This window comes from Coregonus clupeaformis, chromosome 16 (genome assembly GCF_020615455.1).
Source record: "Coregonus clupeaformis isolate EN_2021a chromosome 16, ASM2061545v1, whole genome shotgun sequence".
Lineage (NCBI taxonomy): Eukaryota > Metazoa > Chordata > Actinopteri > Salmoniformes > Salmonidae > Coregonus > Coregonus clupeaformis.
In genome coordinates, this window is record NC_059207.1 from 18,252,283 (window position 1) to 18,270,740 (window position 18,458).

General features: G+C 41.0%; 2 protein-coding genes across 2 annotated transcripts; one reads left to right on the forward strand and one right to left on the reverse strand.

Annotated features, from left to right (window-relative positions):
• The first annotated feature begins 220 nt into the window (after positions 1-220).
• Positions 221-13,087, forward strand: LOC121584554 (Rieske domain-containing protein). Its single transcript, XM_041900502.1, has 4 exons — positions 221-291; positions 5,799-6,014; positions 12,049-12,083; positions 12,420-13,087. Exons 2-4 carry the CDS (start codon positions 5,828-5,830, stop codon positions 12,699-12,701), a joined length of 504 nt encoding a protein of 167 aa, XP_041756436.1. The 5' UTR covers positions 221-291; positions 5,799-5,827; the 3' UTR covers positions 12,702-13,087.
• Positions 13,080-14,793, reverse strand: LOC121584555 (glutaredoxin-1). Its single transcript, XM_041900504.2, has 3 exons — positions 14,395-14,793; positions 13,470-13,590; positions 13,080-13,332 (listed from the first exon to the last, which is right to left on the reverse strand). Exons 1-2 carry the CDS (start codon positions 14,599-14,601, stop codon positions 13,477-13,479), a joined length of 321 nt encoding a protein of 106 aa, XP_041756438.1. The 5' UTR covers positions 14,602-14,793; the 3' UTR covers positions 13,080-13,332; positions 13,470-13,476.
• Positions 14,794-18,458: the final 3,665 nt, after the last annotated feature.

The window sequence follows — 18,458 nt, forward strand, 5'->3', positions numbered from 1 at the left end:
ATGACAACAGGCACAATAACTCCAATATAAAGTCGTTTTTTTTTTCAAATTTGCCGAAATAAAACTTAGGTCTATCAGTGCATTCGTTACAACCTAACCATTACAAAACGTATATTAGATCAAATAAGCCTCACGTAGAAAATTAGCTCTTAAATGTTTTGTTGACCAAATTCGACACTCTCAATGACCTCCATACAAAAAGTCCTTACTTTGTGGACAGATTTTGGGCGGAGTAAAATCTCTCGCTTCTTCCTGTCTGGTCAGTGCCAGTTCAACGCTTACTTCAGAGGGGTTAGTAAACGCCAGCTATCATATTTCATACTTCAAGAGGTAGCCAAATACGCTCAACATAAAAATAATTAAAAGATTTGAGCGAACATGTGCTCAATTTAGTAATAGTAATGGCGTATATTTGTAGGCACTAAGTCCCGCCATGGTTCGTTGGACAAAGCCTATGAGGAAAATGAATGGCGTTTTTTAAGAATTTTGGGATAAACTCCGATAATAAGGTCTGTGGTAAACACAGGCTTAGGAAGTCTTATACGTTTTGTTGTATGAGATAATATTAATCAGCTAACTTCACTTTTTTTATATAATTTTTTGAATGTATGTTATAAAAAAATAAACACAAAGGCTTCATAATTCATAAAGGCCATGTTAACTGACTGCAATTATATTATAGAACAAAACGTATAAGATCTCCTAAGCCTGTGTTAACTGAAAACTGCAATGCAAAAAAGAGAATTATAATTTAACCTCATCAATTTGATTAGCTAGCTAGGTCTTTGAATGACTATAGCTGTGTTCGAATACTCATACTAACCGCACTAACCATACTATTTGTGACGTAAATTGAGTATATAGTATGCTTATTGGTCATAGTATGGATATTGTTACAATGCCAAAAGTTCCCGGATGTTGTACTACATTTGCCAAAATACGAAGTATTAGGGCCCAAAATGCAATTGTTCCGAAAATGGGCTTGGCTTCACAACGTTTTCAGATTTGAAGAAAATGGCGGAAAATATGCAGCCGAAGTCAAACGAAATCGGATACAAATTCATTGCTTAACTAATTATGACAAATGTTAAGAAAATGTTGAGCAATGTAATAAAATCATGACTTTTCAAATAAGTTACAAATAAGTTATGTTGGCTGACAATTTCTTAGCTACACTATCCTTACGAACCGCATAGCATATCATTACAGCATTATGTACCGGTATGTTAGCTAGCTACCTAACGTTACTTGGCTACTAATACATCGAACTTGCCAGTATATTAACTATATGCTATCTAACTAACTACCCAACGTTTATTGACTTGATTATTCCCTTCATTCTTAGTTTAGCTAAGCGTAAGTGATATAGTCGTTGTGCGTTCTCAATGGACATTCAGGTGCGTTCGTAAATTCGCTCTGGCTATCTACTCAGATTTCAGAGCACTCTCTTCTGAGTGTACCTGTGCCAGAGCGCAGAATAACTGATTAATTTATGAACACTCAACACCAGTTGAATATGGCTGGTGTCAGTAAACGTTGGCAAAAAAGCGTAATTAAATTGTTGCCAGCAGCACCCAAGCTAACTGGCTAACGTTGGCTAGCTTGCTAGCTACTTCCAGACATAAATGAGAGAACACCTCACTCTGACCATTTTACTCGCCCTAGCAGAGCTGGTTACGCTGTTTTCATGTTATCCAGAGCGTTGGTGACTGTAACTGTGCTGCTGGCAACACTTTAATTACGCATGACTTAGACGTCCTAGCTAATGCCCTGCTACTGAACGGACAAATGTAGTCAGGGTTGCCATGTCAGCGGTTTTCCTGGCAAAATGGGCTACTTTAAAATCGATGTCGCGGGTTTTTGGGATGCTTCTAAATTGCAGACACCTATTTCCAACCCTTTTTCCATAAAACATATTAACGTGCTAGAACTGATATAACGGGGACAAAGCTCTGGATAACGACATTAGGCACACTAAAGGCTTTCGAGAAATTCGCTAAGAGGTGGTTTAAAGTCAACTGGATTCTAATGTTGACTTTTCTTATGGAAAACCGTATCACGCAAAGGGTATTACACATGCTCAGTTCTTGGGTGGACATTTGCAATGGATGTTATGGAACTCCCTTGGATGCTTCTGTTATGGGGAAAAAGTCCACAATGAAACTGACATAAAATGTGGAGAATGATACATTTGCATCTGTTGGCCATCAAGTAGGCTATTCATTTATATGCCATTGTAGGCTAAAGTTCATTTCCTGCTTTTTTACTAGGCTGTCCCTGACAAAAAATAAATCTTGGTTGACATTTTTAAACGTGTATTTTCCATATATAGACACACACTATTTGTTTTAACAAAATCAACTGTATGTACTGAACTTGTCTGATGCTTTAAGCACACTGTTTGATTAAATAATGAAGACAAACAAATGGCTCAAGAGGGAGCCAGAGATCAAGATAGCCTAACCAGAAGAAGAAAAAACTGTTCCCAACCCTCCTTCTCCAGCTGCTGGCCTTTACAGATTCTGCCATTATGCTCCTGAAGTACTATAGCACTTCAGACATCCCCAAGTGGCCAGATTTATAGGCCTACATTTGCACGCAGGCCAGGTAGACTAGTCCTACTTCTTTATGCGTAATCGGTTGCGTATCCTTACTCAACATTGACAGGAGCGTTTCAAACAAAAGACGATGAATAAATTGACAAAACTCGTAAATGAAATGAACAAAAACTTTCTCATAAGTATAGCATAGGTTGAGAGTTCTGCAAAACATCTTATATTCTTCAAATAGCCACCCTTTGCCTTGATGACAGCTTTGCACACTCTTGGCATTCTCTCAACCAGCTTCATGAGGTAGTCACCTGGAATGCATTTCAGTTAACAGGTGTGCCTTCTTGAAAGTTAATTTGTGGAATTTCTTTCCTTCTTATAGGGGGGGGGGGGGGTATACAGAAGATAGCCCTTATTTGGTAAAAGACCAAGTCCATATTATGGCAAGAACAGCTCAAATAAGCAAAGAGAAATGACAGTCCATCATTACTTTAAGACATGGTCAGTTAATACATAACATTTCAAGAGCTTTGAAAGTTTCTTCCACTGCAGTCGCAAAAACCATCAAGCGCTATGATGAAACTGGCTCTCATGAGGACCGCCACAGGAATGGAAGACCCAGAGTTACCTCTGCTGCAGAGGTTACGTTCATTAGAGTTACCAGCCTCAGAAATTGCAGCCCAAATAAATGCTTCACAGAGTTCAAGTAACAGACACATCTCATCATCAACTGTTCAGAGGAGACTGTGTGAATCAGGCCTTCATGGTCGAATTGCTGCAAAGAAACCACTACTAAAGGACAGCAATAAGAAGAAGAGACTTGCTTGGGCCAAGAAACACGAGCAATGGACATTAGAGTGTGCAAAGCTGTCATCAAGGCAAAGGGTGGCTATTTGAAGAATCTCAAATATAAAATATATTTTGATTTGTTTAACACTTTTTTGGTTACTACATGATCCCATATGTGTTATTTCATAGTTTTGATGTCTTCACTATTATTCTACAATGAAGAAAATAGCAAAAATAAAGAAAAACCCTTGAATGAGTAGGTGTTCTAAAACTTTTGACCGGTTGCCTTCACACAGCCTTTCCGCACGCCCTGTGGTGTCCAATGCGGTCCTAAATCCAGCTGGCTAAAACCGCCAAACAGCCTACCCGACCACTTAGAGCCATCCGCATGGTCCTAAAGCACACCGATGCCGATTTTTTTGTATCACATTGCAATGATAAAACTGGGGGGGACAAGGTCATGTCCCCCCCGTCCCCAGTGAAAGTTGTGCCCCTGGATACAATAAATATGTTGAAATGAGGATATCACTGGAGTCATTGCAAATCAGTTTGTGCCATTTGTGTAGCCTACCTGGGGCTGGCAAACGGGTGTAATAAATAGCCTATAACTTCAGTTTGTTGTTGTAGTCTTGTGTTATTATGCAATTATTAATGGCCATGTTTAGTTAGGCTACTTAAATTGGAGGTTATCAATTGTGATCATGGTCACAGCTCTATCGCAAATGTATCATTCTCCACATGTAATGTTAGTTTCATTGTGGTCCCTGAAATTAGATGTTGGCCTATCAGGGGCTATAGGCTACCTGCATGTAGCTCAGCAAACCATGGCAAAGTTGAATTGCAATTATAAACCCAGATTTTAGTCAGTAGCCTATGCCTATTGAAATAACAAGTAAATCTCGCAAATAGGCCATTTATAATGGTTTGTAGTCTTAACATCTGGCACATAATAACGGCACAATTGCCAGAAAACATATCTTTTTTGAATTTCGAGATCCTCTGTCCAACTTTCATCACTCAAACTCTCCTGTCGAATTTATCTATAGTGATGCACATGCACAAAAGGGATTTATTTACAATTATAAACTGGGTGGTTTGAGCCCTGAATGCTGATTGGTTGAAAGCTGTGGTATATGACCGTGTACCACGGGTATGACAAAAAAAAAGTATGTTTACTGTTCTAATTACGTTGGTAACCAGTGTATAATAGCAATAAGGCACCTCAGGGGTTTGTGGTATATGGCCATATACCACACCTCCTTGGGCCTTATTGCTTAATCATAGCAGTCAAAACAAGTTAAATCAACATCCATTGATGGACATATTCTTAAGCTCACAATAATTATTCTTCTGATGGAAAACCGAATTTTGCTTCTTAGCCTACGTCATTATAAATTAAGCCGATATTCCATCTTAATTCGCTCGATAACGTTATGGAAAAGGGTTTATTGGAAAATATGCCAACTCTTCTCTTGCTGCAAATAAAATGTTTTGGGCTAGTTTTCAATCCTTGTGGGCAGGTTTTGAGAGGTCATTGGGCTAGAATTTTTTTCTTGCTCTGGTAACCCTGAGTTTTTGTAACGCAAGATGGCGGAGAGTGTCTCGCTCAGAGATCGCATTTATTTTGGGATATTGCAAAATATGACCTTTTCATTCAAGACAGTATAAATATATTGTTTCAACGTGATATGTTTTGTTGTGTTACTTTTTGCTCAATTTGTTCCTCAAACTTTATAGCAAGTTAGGCTAGGTTGAAGAGACCATTGTAGCGACCTCCACCTAATAATAATAATAAAAAAGAATGTACCATCACAAACTTAAACGGGAGGCAACAGTCATATAATATAATTGGCTTAACAGCCAATGTGTATTATTTAAAATTACTATTCAAATAGTACTAACTTGTAGTAATGGGTAATTGTTTACAAGTTGCTAGCTATCCCATAAAGCCATCACCAAAAATGTATTCTGTGGTTTGGTAACTTCCTGTTCTTCGACGGATTCTGGCTGGACTGAAGACGACGGAAAGTTTGAAAAATATCAAAGTATGCGGTGTCCGTCTCGCAACAGAGCTTATGGGTAACGTGAACAAGGTTTAACATGCAACACAAATTGTGGAACATGCCAGAGTGCTTGATGAATGCTAATCTCAGTTACCCATAAGTAAAATCCTTGCGGAAATTGTCACTTTGCAGTTTACTCGTGAATCTGTCCAGACACAGGTGCATTTGAGATTACAGTGATCTTTAACTAATTTAGGCCTAGTTCAGGTTGATGTTAAAACACACACACAAACACAAACGACTAAATGTTTATCTCTCTCAGGAGTGCATCTACATTTGGAAGTTACCAACATGTTCTCTGAGGAAGAGCAGACATCCCCTACAGGCCTAGTTCAGGTTGATGTTAAAACACACACACACAAACACAAACGACTAAATGTTTATCTCTCTCTCTCAGGAGTGCATCTACATTTGGAAGTTGCCAACATGTTCTCTGAGGAAGAGCAGACATCCCCTACATCCTCCTCTTCATCGCCACCTCCATCCTCTCACTTCATCGGGAGGAAAGAAGACGTGGTCCAGGCCAAGCGTGTCACCAAGCTGGTGGGCGGGAGGGACGTGCTGGTCCTCTGCCATCAGGGCAAGCTCCACGCCATGGACATGCGCTGCTACCGTAAGGATCGGGTCATGGGTGTGTGTGTGTGTAAAATGGATGTTGGGGACAGCGGTGTATTGTTATTTTTTTTAGGTGAGGGAGTACCTTTTTTTCTTCTTCTCCATGATGTCGGAATTTCCTCAATCAAAGTTTGTACCAACAGATGTAGCCAATTGAATATCCTATCATTATAGAATATGCATAAAATCCATCCTCCAATTGCAACATCTGCCTCTGCCCACACACATTGTCTTAAGAAAATGTTATATTTTCAATACCCTCAAACACCAAGTTAGGCATAGGCTACCTCATTTCAAAATAGGCCATCATCACTGTCAATCGTGCATGACAATTCTTCACATTTTACCGGTGAAACGTCCAAACTGCATCTACATGCCAATCATTTGATTGTTCTCAATCAGTTTAATGGGAATATGCATTTAGATCTTCTTGAATTACTGTTTCATGAGCGAACTAGAGCAGATGGTGTTAACAAACTAATAGCCTTTCTTGTATTTTGTTTCAATACAAACATATATCCTGTTGAGTTTTGGCACATGACAGAAAAAATGTGACTATTCAGCTTCAGCTATCCATCCTAAAATCTCATTCGAAATGAGGTGTTTTTGGTGTAACAGTAACGTTATAGGCCTACTATGCTATGGTATTACTGTATATTCAGTTCTCTTATGTAAAATACAAACGATTCATTATGTGATCTTACGAGACATTGATTTAGCTTTTGATCTAACTTTACTAAACGAGCACCATTGTGAGAAGTGATAATCTTCTATATGTAATAAGTGATGAGGAGGACTATTAGGCAAAGGCAACAGATCTTGATTAGATGTAATTGTAAGCGATTGGAGACGAACCCATATGTGGAGCTGAAAGACAGCGCCAGGATCGTGCAATGTTGTTAAAGAAGTTGAACCAACAAGTGGTGCTGAAGGATAGCTGAAGGAAGCTCTGCTATTCGGCCAGTTCAGGAACAAACAACAATTTGCAGTAGGCCTACGACTACGTGGTATAGCTATTACATTTACATTTACATTTTAGTCATTTAGCAGACGCTCTTATCCAGAGCGACTTACAGTTAGTGAGTGCATACATTATTATCTTTTTTTTTTCATTTTTTTTTTCCATACTGGCCCCCCGTGGGAATCGAACCCACAACCCTGGCGTTGCAAACGCCACGCTCTACCAACTGAGCTACATCCCTGCCGGCCATTCCCTCCCCTACCTTGAACGACGCTGGGCCAATTGTGCGCCGCCCCATGGGTCTCCTGGTCACGGCCAGCTACGACAGAGCCTGGATTCGAACCAGGATTTCTAGTGGCACAGCTAGCACTGCAATGCAGTGCCTTAGACCACTGCGCCACTCAGGAGACTATTAGTAGGCTACAGCCTAATGTACACTGAACAAAAATAGAAACGCAACATGTAAAGTGTTGGTCCCATGTTTCATGAGCTGAAATAAAAGTTCCCAGAAATGTTCCATACGCACAAAAAGCTTATTTCTCTCAAATGTTGTGCACAAATTTGTTTACATGCCTATTAGTGAGCATTTCTCCTTTGCCAAGGTAATCCATCCACCTGACAGGTGTGGCATATCAAGAAGCTGATTAAACATCATGATCATCACACAGGTGCACCTTGTGCTGGGGACAATAAAAGGCCACTCTAAAACGTGCAATTTTGTCACACAAAACATAATGCCACAGATGCCTCATGTTTTGAGGTAGCGTGCAATTGGCATGCTGACTGCAGGAATGTCCACCAGAGCTGTTGCCAGAGAAGTGGATGTTAATTTCTCTACCATAAATCACCTCCAATGTTGTTTTAGAGAATTTGGCAGTATGTCCAACCAGCCTCACAACCGCAGACCACGTGTATGGCGTCGTGTGGGCGAGCGGTTTGCTGATGTCAACGTTGTGAACAGAGTGCCCCATGGTGGCGGTGGGGTTATGGTATGGGCAGGCATAAGCTAGGGACAATGAACACAATTGCATTTTATCGATGGCAATTTGAATGCACAAAAATACTGTGACGAGATCCTGAGGCCCATTGTGAGGCCCATTTTATTTTAAGGTATCTGTGACCAACAGATGCATATCTGTATTCCCCGTCATGTGAAATCCATAGATTAGGGCAGGGGCGCAACTTTGGTTTTATATATATTTTTTATCCAATCGGTTAAACACACCAAACAGCCTATCAGATGCTCGGAGGCGTCCGCATGGTCCTAAAACACACAGTTGCCTCGTTTTGTATCACATTCCAATGATAAAACTGGGGGGGGGGGGGGACACGAAAATGTCCCCCCTGTCCCCAGTGAAAGTTGCACCCCTGGATTAAGGCCTAATGAATTTATTTCAATTGACTGATTTCCTCATATGAACTGTAACTCAGTAAAATAAATGAAATTGTAACATGTTGCATTTATATTTTTGTTCACTATAAATACAAATACATATAGCTTAATATCATTGCACTGTTTGTGAGGAGAGCTTTATTGAGAGTAGGCATTTCATTGTATTGTGTAGCTTATATATAAACTTTGATTTGATTAGCTTGAACACATGATTACAAAATACCCTATTACATAATAAAATAAAACAGAGGTGAACTATCAATTCATATAATTTATTTGCACAGATTAAATACTATCAAATCAATTGAATAGTGAACATAAATAATTACCACGTAGAATTGCAAGAAATTCGTTTTAAAACAGCCATAAAATCAAGCTTTTGGTGTAATGTATTCGTGCATCTCAATAAACTATAACCTAAATGCATTATTACCTCCAACTTGGCCCAATTCGCATTTCCAATAGCCCACCCTGACATACCAAGCTAGAACGGGCCCTGCGTCTCAACCAATAGCCAATATCCCAAGCAGGGCTACAGCAACTTCTTGAGAGGGTCAGGCTCCTTGGGCTTTACGGTGGCCTCTCTGGTTTGGGTGTCCTCGGCAGAACGGTGTCGCCCACTTTGGCCATTCTGATTGGCCAAAGTTGTCAAGACTCCGACGGGCCTCCGCAGTGCACACACGTAGCTTATAGTACTTCTTCATTCTTACCACTGCCAGAGAAGAAAACACCATTTACCTACGTATTTATTTGGTTTGTCATTCTATTGTTTTTCATTTTAGTGGTAATTAAATATAATTTATTTAGCCAGAAATAGTTTTACCAGCTCCGTGTATTCTCAAATTGAAACAAGTGAGGGAGCGCCCGCTCCTCCATGCTCCGGCAGAACTACACCCCTGGTTGGGGAAAGGAATGGGTTGGGGCTAGAAAATTCCACTCCTCCAAAACACCATTCCCCATGTTTTACGATGGACAGCATACCAGTTGACCTTTAAAAGCAGCACAATAAAGTCATTATTAGGATTAGCCCAATAATGGAGTAAAGGAGCCTAATAGTCCAAGGACCTTACATGTTCTGTTTAGAGGCGCTACTTTCATATCACATTTTAAAAAATGCACAAATGCTAAATATACAGTTTTAACCGGTTTTAACACAGTTGCAGCCAACAGTATTTTTCAGTGACAACATGTTTGTGGCGTCCGTCTTCCATTTAGCCTACACACAGGTGTTCGGAGATGCAGATAGCTAATTAGCTTAGGTAGTCGACTCTGTCTTCCGTCTGTTTTCCGTAAACAAGCGCAGTAACAATAAAATATGGCCGTGTGGGAACCCTAACCCTATAAAAGTGTGTAGTAATTTAACCTTTTTTAAATGATTATTTATTGCTGATATGAAAGATATGTTCCTTATGTTTCCAAAACCGTACCACAATTGATGTGTGTTAACTTTTAGAGCAAGCATTTGTGATCTTAAATGAGAATTTTCCTATTTCTGAAGTAAATCTCTATTTTTTTATCTAAATGTATTGTTGTAGAAGGGCCCAGACATTATTTTGTGTGATTTGGCTTGATTTTGAGATTGCTCTTTGTGCAGTATCAGGGCACGCAAAAGACCCCCAAATACTTCCTTATAGAAACGGACACTCTCAGTATAGTGATGTACAGTACCAGTCAAAAGTTTCTTTATTTTTACTATTTTATACATTGTAGAATAATAGTGAAGACATCAAAACTATGAAATAATACATATGGAATCATGTTTTAACCAAAATAGTGTTAAACAAATCAAAATATATTTTATATTTTATATTCTTTAAAATAGCCACCCTTTGCCTTGATGACATCTTTGCACAGTCTTGGCATTCTCTCAACCAGCTTCATGAGTTAGTCACCTGGAATGCATTTCAATTAACAGGTCTGCCTTGTTAAAAGTTAATTAGTGGAATTTCTTTCCTTCTTAATGCATTTGAGCCATTCAGTTGTGTTGTGACAAGGTAGGATTGGTATACAGAAGATAGCCATATTTGGTAAAAGACCAAGTCCATATTATGGCAAGAACAGCTCAAATAAGCAAAGAGAAACGACAGTCCATCATTACTTTAAGACATGAAGGTCAGTTAATCCGGAAAATTTCAAGAACTTTGAAAGTTTCTTCAAGTGCAGTCGCAAAAACCATCAAGCACTATGATGAAACTGTCTAAATAAATAAAGGTTAAATAAAAATAAATAAAATAAAACATTTTACTGGCTCTCATGAGGACCGCCACAGGAAAGGAAGACCCAGAGTTACCTCTGCTGCAGAGGATAAGTTCATTAGTTACCAGCCTCAGAAATCGGCAATTAACTGCACCTCAGATTGCAGGCCAAATAAATGCTTCACAGAGTTCAAGTAACAGACACATCTCAACATCAACTGTTCAGAGGAGACTGCGTGAATCAGGCCTTATTGGTCGAATTGCTGCAGAGAAACCACTACTAAAGGACACCAATAAGAAGAAGATGCGTGTTTCTTGGCATGGGCCAAGAAACACGAGCAATGGACATTAGACCGGTGGAAATCTGTCCTTTGGTCTGATGAGTCCAAATTTGAGATTTTTGGTTCCAACCACCGTGTCTTTGTGAGACACAGAGTAGGTGAATGGATGTTAGCCGCATGTGTGGTTCCCACCGTGAAGCATGATGGTGTGGGGGTGCTTTGCTGGTGATACTGTCAGTGATTTATTTAGAATTCAAGGCACACTTAACCAGCATGGCTACAACAGCATTCTGCTGTCATTTAACAGAGCGACTTACAGTTAGTGAGTGCATAATTTTAATTTTTTTCATACTGGCCCCCGTGGGAATCGAACCCACAACCCTGCCGTTGCAAACGCCATGCTCTACCAACTGAGCTACATCCCTGCCGGCCATTCCCTCCCCTACCCTGGACGACGCTGAGCCAATTGTGCGCCGCCCCATGGGTCTCCCGGCTGGATTCGAACCAGGATCTCTAGTGGCACAGCTAGCACTGCAATGCAGTGCCTTAGACCACTGCGCCACTCGGGAGACACCATCCCATCTGGTTTGCGCTTAGTGGGACTATCATTTGTTTTTCAACAGGACAATGACCCAAAACACACCTCCAGGCTGTGTAAGGGCTATTTGACCAAGAAGGAGAGTGATGGAGTGCTGCATCAGCTGACCTGGCCTCCACAATCACCCAACCTCAACCCAATTGAGATGGTTTGGGATGAGTTGGACGGCAGAGTGAAGGAAAAGCAGCCAACAAGTGCTCAGCATATGTGGGAACTCCTTCAAGACTGTTGGAAAAGCATTCCAGGTGACTACCTCATGAAGCTGGTTGAGAGAATGCCAAGAGTGTGCAAAGCTGTCATCAAGGCAAAGAGTGGATACTTTGAAGAATCTCAAATATAAAATATATTTTGATTTGTTTAACACTATTTTGGTTAATACATGATTCCATATGTGTAATTTTATAGTTTTGATGTCTTCACTATTATTATACAATGTAGAAAATAGTAAAAATAAAGAAAAACCCTGGAATGAGTAGTTGTGTCCAAACTTTTGACTGGTACTGTAGGTCTTTAGATGTTTGCGTCTATGAATGGGCTATATTAGGATATACTATCTATCCCTGACACTGAATGCCAGTGGTGCTGTACTGTCTTATCTTGCCAGATACCGGTGGACCACTGCAGGAAGGAGATATCGAGGTCAGACGTCTGATTTCTCTTTGACCTACTACTTGTTCCACACTGTCCTCATCAATCCCGTGCTTTACCAGGACTCCCAGGCTCTTTCTCCATTGTCTCTCCTCGATTCCTTCCGTCCTCTTTCCTTGCCTCATCAAAACGCAGTGGAGGAAAATGTTAGAGGGGAGGGATCTCCATTGCATTTTGAAAAGGGAGCGAGGACAGACAGTTGAGAAGAGCCCCTCGCTTCTCTCTCCTTCCTCAGCCCATTCTCATAGCTAAACACTATTTTGTGTTTTTCTGTTTGTTTGTTTGTTCATTCATTCATTCATTCATTCATTTCTCTGATGTGCCCAGGAGTTTGACGGGCGGATGTGCATCGTGTGTCCGTGGCACAAGTACAAGATCACCCTGGCGGAAGGCGAGGGGCTGTACCAGGCGGTGAACCCCTCGGCTACACCCCCTAAACCCACCTGGCGCTCCAAAGGGGTCAAACAGAGGGTTCACCAGGTCACAGAGGTCAACAGGGATGTGTATGTCACATTTAACGACTCGCTGGACGCCATTGACTCTGACTTCTACCAGACAGAGAGATACAGGGCCACTATGAATAAGGCCCAGCCCAAGACTAAGAAATGACACGAGAAGTTGACGAGCAGGAAGTGTAAGGATTTGGGCCATTTTGGTCAGGGAAAAACCGCTAGTCATACTAAATTTGTCTTTCTTTAGCGCCGTGGAATAGTAAAGGGGCGGTGCAGGTACAAGACTGACTAAATGCTTCCTTATCAGCAGCTCAATGCGTCATCTCTGGGTTATACTTTTGTATCCTCCAGTGCACTGACTGAGCTCAATCTCAATTTTTTCCCCCAGGTTTCCAAACTTGTACACACTTAAATATTTTTTTGAAGATGTTCTATTTTTGTACAGCTGCAGTCTTCCTATATTTCTTCAGTTTTGTTTGACTTGTAATGTCTGCATCTGTACAGCAAACGACTTCAAGAACAAAAGCAGAACTAGTAAACGTTTTTGTGTCTTTTATTTTGTACGAAAGATGGTGGTTAAGTGATTTAATGATGTTTAGATGTAAACATCACTGGAGGAATATTACTGGAGGAATCGAGACAGGCCTACAGTCATGAAGACAGACAGGTGACGAACGAAGAAACTTCCTCTAATATCAATAGGTGACACACACGGTGTTTGGTCTCAGTTCAGCAGACAGACCAAAGGCAAGTGGTCTTCCAGGTGGCGCAGATATTCACAGCTGCCTCTGGCCAAAAAAGAGGAGAAGGACAGAGAGATGAGAGGCTGTGTGGAAAGACAGAGGTGAGCTAGCACTGACATCCTACACAGTCACAGTATCAAGAAGAAGCCTTGTACAGTGTGAAATGTTGTTCATCGCAGTACCTGAAGATCATTGCAGCGATCCGATTGACTTCAGCATTCCCTCCAGTTTCCCACTGTTGTCCAGCGCTTTAACGTCACTGCCCCCACCAACACATTTCTTACCGATGAACACCCGTGGCACCTTCATACACACACAATTCATATGGATTATTAGGCAGAAGCAATATTATATCTGCAAATGAATGTAGGAATTTGATGATTAATTAGAATTGGATCATGATGGTATCAACATTGCAAAGTATCAGATTGTTTTCATTTCCATAATGTACTGTTTTCCTGACAATTCAATGGGAAATCAGCGGGGCTACAGTAGCCCACTGAAAGGAATGGACTTAAGCCTTGTGCACACCGGTTGTGTCAAACTGAATGCCTTCCAGCGGAAGTCCATTCATTTCAATGGGAGGCAATCCGTACCACTGCAACTCATCTGCCAGACTATGCGGACTATGCGGACACTACACAGTGTGTCGCATGTGTGTTGCTTTTCTGTGCGGTATCAGACACGGAAATAGATAAACCACCGAATAAGTTTCTAATGTGTAGCATGATTCTTTTTGTTCTGATGCAGTACATGGATTGCGAAGACTACTTAACATTTACTGTACAGCAATGTAATGATGCAACCTGTGTGCACGCAGTGTTAGGCGTGCTGCAGACCCTTGTTGCGCAACTTCTGCCCGCCTTTCTGAACATGGCTCATTTGCTGAGTCACTGTGACTGATAGTGGCAAGAGTCAAATTAAAGTATGAATTCACTATCAAAATTAGGCTACTTCTATGTACTTTGAAGGGTTGCCATATACAAAATAAATATGGCTCCTTCTGGGGGGGAAAAACAGTCGGCTTGTACAAAAGTTACAAAAATAGGCTAGTAAAAGTCTAGAAATGGATGGATAACAAAGCGAAACAAACATGCGTTCACTCACCGTTCGCGCACCAGTTATTTTATTTAGGTAATCCTGGATTTCACTCATGTCATCTTGTCCAGTGATGTCTATGAATTCCAAGTGTCCAGATTTGAATCCATACTTTGACAAAACATCTTTTGCCATTACGCAATATGGGCATGACGGTTTTAGAAACACGACTACTTTATCCCCTTTAATTCTGTCCGTAACAAATTCCTGAGCCATGTTGCTATTTAGAGAGCCGCAGCGTTATGAATAGAGTGATCCAACAGATTGTAAATATTTATGACTGAAGTTGTGAGAGAGTTGGCAAAACCATAGCCAGAATAGATTCCAACCTTACTCTTGCTTACAGCTGCACTGGGGTCGGACAGACTTCCTGTTTAGATTAAGACACTGTGGAGCCAGCGCAAGATGTGGCTTTGAAAACGTACCTCAATACAGGGATGAGAAATGTGTTGTACTGAGAAATGAATTGTCCCATTATCCCAACTGTTACACTGAGAAAATCGAATGACTGCTAGTTTTTTAGCAGTTGTTCAATCTTCTCGGTGTCACAGTTGGGATAATGCGGTAATTTGGAGTACAACGCATTTCTCATCCCTAGATTCAGGTACATTTTTCGGAGCCATATCTCCTGCCGGCTCCACAGTGTCTTAATCTAAACAGGAAGTCTGTCCAACTCCAGTGTAAGCAAGCCTATGGTGGAAATCTATTCTGGCTAGCGAAACCAGTGCAGCGTGAGGGAGTTGTAGTAGCAAGTTCACTTGAATAGTGGGATGGACCATAGTAAAGCACGTCAGCTCAAATTTCAATCTATCAAAATTGTACATGAGATCCATACAGAACTGCATATTATAAAACACCTTCAAATCAGTTGGACAAAATTGTATTTGACTTTATGGGGTGTGTGAAAACATTCACAAGGTAAGTGGTGAGTTGAGCATTACGCCTATTCTTTGTTGAAGAAAGTGTTGAAATTGTTATGTGTAATAAAACTAATTTGGATAAACATAAATAATTATTATAAACAATCAATAATCTCACTGTATATCCCCCCAATCATTATTAATTTTCACTTTTGTCCAGTAGAGTCCGCCCTTACCCAACGAGGAGGAGGAGGAGGAGGAGGAGTAGGAGTAGTAGTAGGAGGAGGAGGAGGAGTAGTAATAGTAATAGTAGTAAGAGGAGGAGGAGGAGTAGTAAGAGGAGGAGGAGGAGGAGAATGATGATCCAAGACTGGATGGGAGGTTTCGAGACCATGAAATATTTGGGATTCGAAAAAGGTATTTTCTAACACCAATTTTGCCTAAATGTCTTCTGGCCATCCACAGTCTGCAATCACAGGAAATAATGCACTATTATACATCAATTAACATATTGTTTCGAGACACTGAGTCAAGACCGAGTAGCCTACAAAGGTGTCCGATCCCAAGACAATACAGAGACCATCTCTGTAGTCTTAAGACTACAATACTGAATCTCACACCCTTTTTTGTATGTTGTGCACTACCTTCACTGTAGTGTTAAACAAGGTTGTGGCACAGATACTTTTGACCAGATCACGTTCACTATTGCCCCAAAGATCAATACTTAAAGTTGAGCCTATACATTCTTGTGCCTTAAGTTGTAGCTAGGTCGTTAACCTGGAAAGTTGGTGTGAGATGGTTAAAGAAATGCTCTCAGTTTATGCCTCCTCACGCACCAGAAGTAGGAAACCCATATCATAAAGCCATACAGCATTGTCTTTACATACGTCAGGTAGCTTAGTGGTTTAGAGCGTTGGGCCAGTAACTGAAAGGTCACTGGTTTGAATCCCCGAGCCAACTAGGTGAAAATTCAGTCTGTACCCTTGGGCATGGCACTTAACCCTAATGACTAAAATGTAAAAATACTCACACACAATAACACGTGTAGCCAAATACATGGTGTGTAATCCATTAAAGTTAAAAAGGTGCACTATTCACACACGGATCATCTGTTGACTTAGTGTCTCTAGCGAGCAAGAGGGTATTTTATTCACTGATGAAACATGGCCTGCTGCGGTCACAGCTGTCTCCTTCCAGGAAAATGCCATCACGACACAGGCAATCTTCATGTATCATTGCTGTCGGGGTCATGTATTATGGTATGTGCATTATGTCATGTACTGCAGTGTGGCTGCCTCTTGCCACCTCTTCCTTTCCCTGATCCCTTACAAACCAACATGAGAGAACCTTAGGAGTGTCCAGACCAACCCTAACTCCTACTGTAGTGTATTAAACACAAAAACTATGTCTATAATACAAATCATTGGACTGATAATACGACACACAATTCAAAAGATGACAAGACATGGTACCATGTTGTCTACATGGCAGGCTCACACTCATGTAAACCGATATAATGACAGAGGCTATTTTCCTCCTTTTCAGACAAGGGTTTGGTGTTTTTCAGCATGTCTCACTTGCACAGGAAGGGCAGCAAATTTCATAGAATTGCACAGAATGGAGTTCACACATCTCTCCTATGGTCGTCTTTTAGACAGAGGATGGATGTGTGACAGCAACTGGTGTGTGACGAGGGAGTAGAGGCCAGTAGTACTAATGAGAGGTTACCGAGAAATGATTTAGAGGGAGTTAAATTTTGACTTTTGTCAGTCAGTTTTCTTTATGAGTCAGTATGTGAAGTTTGGATATGGAATTAGGTGTCATGACACGATCAACGCACCAGGGAGTGATCTTACTGTTGAAATTAGTACAGTACTCTGTAGTACTGTAGCCTTCTCCATTTTTGTATTTCTATTCAGTCCTCACATTTTGCTGCCTTAAAAATGTCATAATTTTTATATTCTACAGATCTACATAGCCTTAATCAAGCTCCACATCGTCAGCTCCCGGGGTGGAGTTGTTGGGGGTTAACTGCCATGCTCAAGGGCAGAACCGTTTTTTTTTTTTCCACCTTGCCAGCTCAGGGATTTGAACCAGTCTGGCCCAACACTCTTAACCACTAGGCTACCTGCCACCCCTGCAGTCCAACTGATAAAATAATATGCTAAGCATAAGAGTTTGACTTTACAGTTGCTCAAGAGAGTATGGAACTCAGTGTGCATTCTAGGTTCGTGTTGATAGAACACAGAAAGCTCACATTATACCTAATGATGCTATTCGCCATTTCAATTCAACAAGTTTGCCAAGTTAGGCTTTTTCAAAGGAGGTTTTCCTTGTGCAGTTTGCACACATTTGCACACAGATCAAGGGGTCAGGCCATTGAGGCCAAAAACTCCTGTTTCCTTTCACCATCTACCCCCTCACTCTCTCATGCCACCTCCATCCCCAACCCTACCCCCTTGGACTAAACTGCTGCAGCTTGCTTACAGTATGTTGATCTGACCACCACATCTGGGACTTTGGCATGGCGGAAATAAGCTCCAGCCACATGCCTGGGGGGCTGACTAAAAAGATAAAGGAAAGACAGAGAATGAAAGACAGACAGAGACAGAAAAAGTAAGTGGGGAGGGAGGGAAGAGAGAGCACATGTGCATGTGTCTTCATGCTTACTGTTGACTGATGACTGGCCAAAGCAGTTGCTGCTCCCTTTATGGGGGATTGAGCGACAGCCCAATGGATGTACTGCTATATGCTCATCACTCACTCTGCTCCCTGATATGAATGCCTAGATGAGCCACTCAGATTCATTTCCAACATGCTCAGCTATGTGTCAGGGTGGTACTATCTTTGTCCATGCACCCCAAGGGAACAGAGGGGCATTATTATCAGGGGCGTCATGCACCCCAAAAATCTGAGGGGGCAATTTTGCATTCAAACACCTGAAACAGCTTTTTCCGACAATCTAGAGCCATAATCATTATGCTTAATTCTATGTAAAAAAAATATGTATATTTTTTCTGCAAATCTAAGCATACCTCTTGAGCCGTCTGTATCCTCCTGACTGGTGGTTATTTTTTAAAAGAAACTAAATATTCTTCCATGAAGCTCTGCTAAACTCTGGGTAAAAGATTGAAAGGAATATGAGTCTTATTCAGTACATTTAGTTATTGCTTGCTTTTCTAAAGTCTACCAGCCTTGCCAGCAGGAATGCCA